This window comes from Abramis brama (genome assembly GCF_963993115.1).
Source record: "Abramis brama genome assembly, chromosome: 11".
Lineage (NCBI taxonomy): Eukaryota > Metazoa > Chordata > Actinopteri > Cypriniformes > Leuciscidae > Abramis > Abramis brama.
This window is the reverse complement of record NC_139973.1, coordinates 31,369,828-31,380,369: the sequence shown is the minus strand read 5'-3', so window position 1 is coordinate 31,380,369 and position 10,542 is coordinate 31,369,828. Positions and strand designations below refer to the sequence as shown.

At 38.4% G+C, this 10,542-nt stretch overlaps 1 protein-coding gene across 1 annotated transcript; it reads left to right on the top strand.

Moving 5' to 3' along the window:
• Positions 1 to 1,464: 1,464 nt before the first annotated feature.
• dph3 (diphthamide biosynthesis 3) lies at positions 1,465 to 5,143 on the top strand. The gene is made up of 3 exons (XM_084128954.1): positions 1,465 to 1,668; positions 1,993 to 2,067; positions 4,548 to 5,143. The coding sequence occupies exons 1-3, from the start codon at positions 1,561 to 1,563 to the stop codon at positions 4,620 to 4,622; spliced, it is 258 nt and encodes an 85-aa protein (XP_083985080.1). The 5' UTR covers positions 1,465 to 1,560; the 3' UTR covers positions 4,623 to 5,143.
• Positions 5,144 to 10,542: the final 5,399 nt, after the last annotated feature.

Genomic DNA, 10,542 nt, shown 5'->3' with positions numbered 1-10,542 from the left:
GTTTAGTTGCTGTTATTGCTGCTGTCCAACTGGTTTAAGGGGACATTTACTTGTTCACAGGGGTGATGTGAGCCACTGTTAATGATTTGCAGATTTTTCACTGAAAGAAGAAAATAAAACAAAAAATGCTGCATTGTGTCATTATTAAGGTTCCCTTAATGCAATATTGCCTTTTGCTTGATACCGAATAACATGCATTCGAGATTTAATATCAAGTACTTTTCATGGCACTGTAATGTTTGCCTGTGGTCTCATGAAACCCTAGTTCTTGGGAAAATCTTGTCCTCCTCTCTTCTCTCCTCAAATAGCCCAAATCTATTTGACCAATTAATCCCATTTGCATTGCAAGAATGAATGCTTGTCTCTGAGCCTTAACTCATGTCATGGTTCTCTTTTCAACTTGAAAATCACAAAATCAAATTCAATACTAAATTCTTCAGAATTTGGGATATTTTTTTTTTTTTAAAAACATGGGAGAAGTGAAAACCTGTTGCCAAGTATGTAAGTGTTTGATGCCAAAAATGCTGTCTAGGTCCTTGAGTCTTGTGTTGTGTACATGTGATTCAAGTGTGAAAGGATATATTCAGATAAATACTTGCTTCAGTAGCCTACCTCTTACTGATAGGCTATGTGCAATGCAGTAGGCCTATAATGATTACATTTTAAGATAATAAATAATGTTAATAATTCACAAAAAGGTGTTAAAAGACTGTGTCTGATATTACTTAAATTTTTATTTGTAACACTTCAAATGCAGATTTAATGTGCAAGTATTATTGCGCAGTATAGGCTACTCTACATACACTGTAAAAATAGTGTGGTAGCTGCTATTTCAACATAATCTCTAACTCAGTGACTTTAATGAATGTTACTTAATTTCTGTAATTTCATTGTCATAGAGTATAAATCTACATGAAGAGTTTTAAAACAGGAACCCCGGGGAAGGAGGGTGCTTGGAGCTTTATACATTACTGTAATTCTGAAACATATTTAATAAGACTGAGAATGAATAACATAATGACTCTGTCTGAACATATCAGACTGTGTCTGATATTATTAAGTTCATTTGTAACAAATGCAGATTGAATGTGCAAGTATTATTGCGTATTGCGCAGTATAGGCTACTCTACATAGGCCTACACTGTAGAAATACTAAGTGTGGTAGCTGCTATTTCAACATAATCTCTAACTCAGTGACTTAAATGGAAGCAAATTTGCGCTGGGAAAGTTGGGTAGGTCTGCATGCACACATGACTGGATAACATCGATTGCAGGGTAGATATCCCACAGTGGGATTCTCACTGCATACTGAAAACCCCAGTCGTAGTCAGCTGTAATGTTTACAGAAAACTATTTACTGTACTAAGACTTGTGCAGCATCGGTTGGATAGAAATGTGTCTCCTCCTGGTGGCTAAATTGTGAACAGCTGTTTATTGTAATTCGCTGCTGGCCACGTCAAATTTGTGCGCCACTTATGTCACAGAGGCTGCATGTTGAATCCCTATGGTTGAATCACCACCGGCGACTGGCGAGGGCTTTTAACTAGTAATTTATTTAAAATGACGGTGTTTCACGACGAGGTTGAGATAGAAGATTTTGAGTATGATGAAGAAACAGAAACATATTATTTTCCTTGTCCATGTGGTGACAGATTTGCGATAACGAAGGCAAGTTGTTCTAGCAGAATCTATACAGTCATTACTTGACTAATCATTTCCAGATTAATATTTTTCCACACTAATATATGTGTGTCCGTTTCTATATTATTTATATGAAGAATTGTATTTGAATCTGTAATCGTTCCTTCCTGTTATGTTAGCGGATAAAGTATTGGTTTATGGATTAAACTTGAAGAACTACGAGACATTAACCAAAAGACCATAACGATTAACCAAAACTCAAAGAGTGTGAGAGTTTAACTAGGGGCAAACATATATAGGTGAACTGAAAAATACCTACTGTTTTGTTAAGATGAAACTTCTGTTTTTCAGGAGGATCTTGAGAATGGTGAAGAAGTGGCCACCTGTCCGAGCTGCTCACTAATAGTAAAAGTAATCTATGATAAGGTAAGATGTTTAGTATGTTCTGATATTTGTGTATAGCCAACTTGGCTAAAGTCTAATCTGCACTTGGCATGGTCATTGATTTGTTGTTCTGCACTATAAATAATAAATAAATAGATATATAGTTAGATAGATAGAAAATTCTAAACCCAGAAGATTTTGGTTAATCTTTGGAACACAATTGAAGATCTTTCACATTAAATCTGAGAGCTTTCTATACCTCCATAGACAGCTACGCAACTACCACTTTGACGCTTTAAAAAGTTCATAAAGAGATCATAAAACTAATCCACATGAGTTGACTGGTTTAGTCCAACATTTTCTGAAGAGACTCGATCACTTTATATGATGAACAGAATGAATTAAGGCTTTTATACATGTTTAAAGATTAATCAGCGAACATAGCCTAGAAATCTAGACGCACCCTAGCGGCAGCAAAATTTATTTTGCAGCCAGGGTAGTCTAGCAACTCTCCATTGACTTTCGGAGCTGTAAAAACCTAAATTAGGTCAGGCCAATCACATCGTGTATAGAGTAGGCGGGGCGGGCTTAACATAATGACGACAGAGTTGCGACGGTTCCTACTTGAAAACAAAGAATGGCTGCTGCTGCTGGAGAACAGTCTTTCGAATCGGCTTTGGCCGCGACTCGGAGTTAAGTTTTTCTTTGAGAAAAGAGCAAAGAACGGCACTTAAGTCATTCTTAAAAAAGGAAGATCTGTTCGTAGTTTTGCCGGCCAGATTCAAAAGTTGAATCTATCAACTAACGTTAGCTCCGCTGTTGGGAAAACGCTCTGGTTGGTTGAAGCGCTGTCCTATTGCGTGCAGAGTGAATTTGAAAGACAGCCGTTTATCCCGCCCCTCGGATTGAGCCGTGTCTATGGTGAGTTGCCAGACCTAACATCTTGATGTAGGTCTGGCTTGCCAGGCTACAGCGAACATGAAAAGAAGCTTAACCGAACCTGCTTGACATGCGAACAAACCTCATTGGTTCTTGCAGAAGCTCAAACGTGCTGCGTAACATTAACCTCGTGAACCTCATTAATTCTCGCATGGCAAGCATACATGCTTGAGCTTCTGTTTATCATAACTGATGTGTGAGTTGATGAATGAAAGCCTGTGAATAAAAGCCTAAATTCAATATGTTCATCATATAAAGCGATCATGTCTCTTCAGAAAATTTGGAATAAACCGCTCAATTCATATGGATTCGTTTTGTGATCTCTTTATGGACTTTTTGAAGTGTCAAAGTGGTAGTTGAGGAACTGTCAACGGAGGGACAGAAAGGTCTCAGATTTCATTTAAAAAGATCTTCATTTGTGTTCCGAAAATGAATGAAAGTCTTACGGTTTTGGAACAACATGAGGGTGAACTATTTGGGTGAACTATCCATTTAATGGGACAAGGGCACAATCCAACGATCAATCAATTCCAAATGTACAAAATCAAGTCCTACTTTTTTTTCACAACTTCCATTTCATGCCGACTTTTAAAAAAGACCTTCATATAGTATCCGTTCAACAACTATTTTGAGTTTCAAACTCCATTAAGCGACCGCTTAATGCCATCTGATAACATTTGACCTACAAAGGATGTATTCCAAGGTAGGACGGCATTAAGACACGTCCAAATCCAATGTTAGCTTCACTACCTGTCTCCTGAGATGCCTTCATCTGATCAATTTTTGAAGTTGACATAAGGCAAGTTCACATAGCACAGACAAACGTCAACAAACGCGTTTGTTGGGTTTTGTCGGATCAGTGTGTTACCCTGTCAGGGTTTGTGTTCACCCCCGACTGCATATGTTTAATTAGCGTTTGTCTGTGTCTCTTGGGGCAGTGTGAACATGACAGTTATTCTTCATAAAATTCTAAATCCAACGGCCAGCTAGTTTGTTGGTGTTTGTTGGCACTTGTTGGCGCTAGTCTGTGCAGTGTGAATTGGTCAATAGATGTATCCTTCGCTGCCTTTGATATCCCACAATCCTGTGCTTTACATTCTGTGACAGTTGAGCTAAAAAATAAAGATGGCGTCCAAAATTTGCAGTTTCTGGTCTGTTTGTGTGTAAATGTACGTTTTTGACATACTATGTCATTGCTTGATAAGGCTGTGAGGAAACAAGTCAGCTGTTTTCGGGTGCAGTCTTAGTCCTTTCTCCCCTATTGTGACGTATATCTGAGTAATGCTTTTCAAACAAGAAAAAGTATAGAGCGGGACTTGATTTTGTCCATTGGGAATGAATTGGATGGTTGTGGTTTGCTGTTGCTGTGATCTCGTGTGAGAGTGACAGGTTTCCCCGCCCTCATGCCAGTAAAAAAAAAGTTATTTTGATTAAAGATTAAGAGTAATATAACAATAATGATGTATGCACGAATAAATAATTTATAATAAATACTGCAATATTCCATAACATTTTTGAATTTAGCGTGATTTTAATGTGATTTTGAATAACATTTCATATAAAAGCTTATATTTTTGTTGTAGGAGCAGTTCATGTGTGAAGAAGTAATTGAAGCACCAAAAACGTCAGAAAACAAACTAGAGCTGGCCCAGAGCTGAGACATCGACACGACGACTCCACCTGCTTCTTTGCTCTGAGAATGGACATGGTCACCTGTCTTTTCACAGTTACTCACTACATATGCAGATCTTTTGTGTGGAAACTGACTGGATCTCATTGACTGATGCATTTTGCGCCAAGATTTTGCACATGAAGTACTTTTCGGTTAAAGCTATTTATTTTTTAAAAACCTTTTTAAAATATGCTCTGTTCTCTTTTGAAAATAAAATTCTCAGAAATTGAGAACATATTGTAATACTGAATTATTTCAATTCAATTCACATTTATTTGTATAGCGCTTTTTTACAATTCACATCATTTCAAAGCAGCTTTACAGAAGGTGCATGAGTCCATATTACAATTTAGAGAGATCTGTTATCAGAGGTAACTGTCTGAGTTATGTATTTCAGAAATGTACATATACAAAAATCGCAGTTAGCTAAAAGTGTATTAAGTTAAACAATGTAATAATTTAATGCAGAAACAATGAGCTCATTGAATTAATAAATACTTGTTTGTTAACAAATGATTATGACATTTAGAAAAATGTAGCATTGGTGCATGTTGATTCAGTGTAACTTGCGTCATCTGAAATCTTTGCAGGAGTTGGCACCGTCTCTTCATAGGTGTTGGGCATCTTAAGTCTTCATAATAGGCTGGATCCAAACTGGAGCACATACTACTGACATACTCTCTAGTTACCTCAGGATGGGCATCCCAAGATAAAACAAAGAAACGAATAGGAAATAATTAGCGTAGCTGCTGTTGCAAATACTGCTAGTAATTTCCTCTAGTTCATTTGTGTGTTTGGGTACACTGAGAAGGAGCAGGCAGGTTTTTTGTGAATATATCGATAGTATTTGGGAGAATTGTTCTACCTGGCCGATAACGCGGCGCGACATGGCAAATCTCAACAGTACGCAGTATGCACGTTACAATTAATGAATTGATCCTTTCATGGTCAACATGTGGCTTTTGGTTCTACTGCATGTAATTTGGTGCTCTTCCTGAAATCCCACCTGCTGCTCCTTTTTCAACTCACTCTTGTAATATTTTCATCATTTTATAGGCCTACGTGTTTTGCCAAGTCTGTCCTTTTAGCATTTTCAGGACTGAGAATGAGTATTTTATTCAAATTGTATGAATTAAAAAACTCATTAACACCTTTGCCTTGTTAAACCTGAAAGGTATATGACTTTTATGCAGTCATATATGACATTTCTCCTATTGGCAAAAAGGGTTCTTTAAAATTGAGTCAAGAACCCTAGCCCACTGAACTTTCTTTCTTTCTTTGTAAGAGTGTGTAATGTTAAAATATAAATTTACGATGTCATGCTGAGCTGTATGAGCAAATTTTAGAATGTGTGCTTCTTGGTATTATCTTTGGACACCAGAGGGTGCTATATGTTCAACAACAAAGATCAAATGTACAGAAGAACTCATATTTAACTTTATGGTAAGACATCAATGTTTAGGAATTTCTAATTTAATACTGGGTGGCTTAATAACATAAGACAGCTCTGATGTCAGTCAAAATTAAAATCTATTTAACAACTGTGTAGCAAACCAGCCTGAAGGAATGGGCTGATATCAACCAACAGTAAGCAAAACGTAAATACATACATTTCCTAAAACCTTAAAGCTGACATTGCTGTAAAAGGTGGCTCTAAAGATGTAAATATTCTTATGCAGCGCATTTCAATTTTTACTGAGTAATTTCTAAAATAATGTTAGATTTTGATTCTCATTTGCATATAAATAAAATAAAAAGCATCCATAGTATATTTGCATCTATATTTGATTATTTAAAAAATGCATTATTTTAGTTTCACCCACAACCTGAGCATGGCTCAAACTCCATCATCAAGTTTGCAGACAACATCACGGTGGTCTGACAGTGGTGTGCAAACAACAATCTTACACTCAATACCCAGAAGACCAAGGAGCTGATTGTGGACTACCGGCAGACTAAGAAAGGCTACACACACACTCCCATTTACATTGATGGGACTGAAGTGAAACGTGCGACTAGCTTCAAATTCCTGGGTGTCCATATCTCTGAGGATTTTTCCTGGACCATCAACACTGCTACTCTTATCAAAAATGCGCAACAGCGCCTCTAGGCTACTTCCTTAGAAAGCTAAAGAAAGCTCACCTGTTTCCCCATATCCTGCTGAACCTTTACAGATGCATAATTGAAAGCATCCTAACAAACTGCATCACAATGTGGCATGGCAACTGCACTGTCTCAGACCAGAATGCCCTCCAACGGGTGGTGAAAAATGCCCAAAACATCACTGGTGCTCAACTATACCCTCGATCAAAGATATACCACAAACATTGCCTATGAAGGGTGAGAAGCATTATTAAAGACACCTCTCATCCAAGCTATGGGCTGTTTGTTTACTCTTCTTCCATCTGGGAGACGTTATAGGAGCTTTCACTGTCGCACCAGCATGACTCAGGAACAGTTTCTACGGTCAACCTACTGAACTCTAAATTAAAATGATGAACACTACATCCAACCTGAACCTCCTTATAAATAAAAAAAGGGAAAAGTCTGCACTGTACATTAACATGCTTCCATACTGCACACTTACAAATGTGACCCTGGACCACAAAACCAGTCACAAGTAGCACGGGTAAATTTGTGGCAATAGCCAACAATACATTGTATGGGTCAAAAATCATTAGGATATTAAGTAAAGATCATGTTACATGAAGATATTTTGTACATTTCCTACCAAAACATTTATTTTTGTGAGTGAATGCAGCACAATCGCGAACATAAATGGACAACTTGGCAATTTTCTCAATGTTTCGATTTTTCTGCACCCTCAGATTCCAGATTTCCAAATAGTTGTATCTCAGCCAAATATTGTTGTACCCTAACAAACCATACATCAATCGAAATCTTATTTATTCAGCTTTCAGATGATTAAAAAAAATGACCCATGTGACTGGTTTTGTGGTCCAGGGTCACAAATGTTTCCTATAATGCCTCTTACTTTTGCACTTTCATTTTTAACATTCTACCTCATGATGCCATTTTGTACTGATGTGGTCACTGGCCATTTACATAAACATAGCCTACCTCATTCTCAATAATGCACTTTCTGTGTTTATACTTTACATTTGCACCTTGTACTGCATTATGTAATATTTTGCACTTGGTATCATATTTTTAGATAACTGCATTGAGCTGGTCTCTGCACCTACCCTATATTTTGCTCTCCTGTAATATGTTATATATATATATATATATATATTTTTTTTTTTTTTTTAAATGCAAAAATCTAACCTTTTATTGAAGTAAAATAATTGAAAGTGGGGGGGAAATCACATTATGAAATAAATGTTTTTCTCCAAAACACATTGGGAACAATTATTTGCCCCCTTTTATTAAATACTTTTTGCAACCTCCTTTTTCCAAGACAACAGCTCTGAGTCTTCTCCTATAATGTCTGATGAGTTTGGAGAACACCTGACAAGAGATCATAGACCATTCCTTCATACAGAATCTCTCCAGATCCTTCAGATTCCCAGATCCATGTTGGCGCTTCTTCTCTTCAGTTCAGCCCACTCATTTTCTATAGGGTTCAGGTCAGGGACTGGGATGGCCATTGCAGATGCTTGGTTTTGTGCTCAGTGACCCATTTTTGTTTTGATTTTGATGTTTGTTTTTGGATCACTGTCCTGTTGGGAGATCCAAACATGGCCCATTATAAGATTTCTAGCACAGGCTGTCAGGTTTTGATTTTTTTATCTGTTGGTATTTGATCGAATCCATAATGCCATGTATCTGAACAAGATGTCCAGGACCTCTGGCATAAAATTAGGCCCACAGCATTAAAGATTCAGCAAAGTATTTCATTTTACACATGGGGTACTTTTTTTTATCCCTGTATGAACCAAACCCATATTAAGTGTTTGCTGCCAAAAAGCTCTTTTTTTGTTTGTTTCATCTGTCCATAGAACGTTTGAAAAGTAACTGACACTACTGGAACTTCAACCGGGATGGGTTCTATGGTCAGATGAAAAAAACAAAATAAAATAGCTTTTTTGGCAGCAAACACTTAAGATGGGTTTGGTTCATACAGGGATAAAATGATCTTGATTACCTAATGATCTTTAAAATGGTAATGAATCAATAAAAATAACTTACTTAAGCTGGACTATGAATTTCTCCTAGAGCTGCTGTACGGCCAAAACAATCTTTGTTGAATAAATTTCCTATTATCACTGTGAAGCTGCTTTGAATCAATGTATATTGTAAAAAGCGTTATATAAATTAAGGTGACTTGACTGCAGTGCATCCTTAGTTGGGGGCATTTGCTCCATTCCTCCTTCCTTTCTTTGTGAACTCAAGACGAGCTTGATCGGTGTTCAGTTCGTTGCTGGTGCGATTGTAGAGGAGAATTGTGAAGAGCTCCACATTGGAAATGTCCTCCTCTGGAATGCTTTTTGGAGCCTTTGACAGAGCCATGAAGGCCTCTGTTGCCATGTCATCTACATTCCAGGTATCCCATGCTGTCTTCTTGCCCCTGGTTGCAAATGCCATCGAAATGTGCAATGTGTCACAGCCAGTGAAGGCATGGAACACAGGAAGGGCCTTGGTTTTGTCAGGACCCAGAGACTAGGCAATTTCATGGGCAGGTATGTTCTTGCCAGTCCCAAATGCCACCCACAACTCCTCAGTGTCCAGCTCTGACACATGTGCAATGGCTAGAGCCACAACATCTGTGTCCACAGTGTGTAGGGTGATCTTTTTAAATCCTTTTCTTGCAGCATCCACTGAATGGAGTAGCATCCTTGTATCTGCCTCTTCATGTGTGCAAGGGGCAATCTGATCTGATTCTTGTGGGTGAGATGATTGGGTTCGCATGTGTAAACAACTTGTTTGGTAGTCAACATTTTCACAAGGTTCCTGGCCAGAAAGTAAAAGAGCTCTGTTTTGTTTTTATCCACTCTCAAAGAGCTTCCTCTTTAAAGGGGCAGTGATGCGTTCTGTGCCCTGCATCCTCTCTGCAACCAAAAGTTTGTACTGCTCTTGGTCCTTCCTCTCAGCAACCCGAACAGCATCCACAACAGCTTGGTCTGCTAAATCTCTTGAGTTCAGCTTCAGAAGGTTGTTGCTGTCCTCTGTGAAGGGGTTTCCCATTTTAACCAACTCACATGTCTTTTGAATTTCAGCTGGACACTTTTGGCCTGTTCATGATGTCTGTTTTCAGAGACGCCCTTATTGCTGAACTCCATGGCATTCTCAAGCTCATCACTTATGCTGGGTATACACTACTATATTCAGGGTGATTTTGGACCAATTTCTCCCCTTCCGACAATGCCAGATAACGTCCCTGTTATCTTGATGGTTCTACAGATTATCTTATCAGATTTTCCTGTGGTGTGAAGTGTGTTAAGAGTGACTGAATCTGCTCGGAAGAACGTTGGAACCGCCCGATCTCGAATCGAATCAGAAATCCTGTTGTGTGGGGGGAACCCAGAGGACAAACATGCACACGCTCTGGAGATTATCATGTGAAACGAAACAATACCCAATCAGAAAGCGAGCTGACGGAAGATTAATCTCCAGCTCATGCTGTAACATATTCATGTTCACACCCTCTCTACGATTTCATCTGAACACTTTTCTTCGCAAAATTTCTGTAGGGAAACACCCAACCGATGCCAAAGAATGAGCACTGATGAAAGCCCACTGTGTTGACTAGATCCAACGGTGCGGAACACACCGAAAAAACTAAGTCGGTCGATGCTCAAAAACTGCCCGCCGTTGCCCACCGGGCGACCGCCGGCTTGGTGTGTCCCTGCATGGCTTAAAAAGCAATCCATACACTATAAGCACCATTTGTTCTTGCCGGTTATCTGTCATGTTTGTTTATTTTAAAGTCACGTTTGATGGAA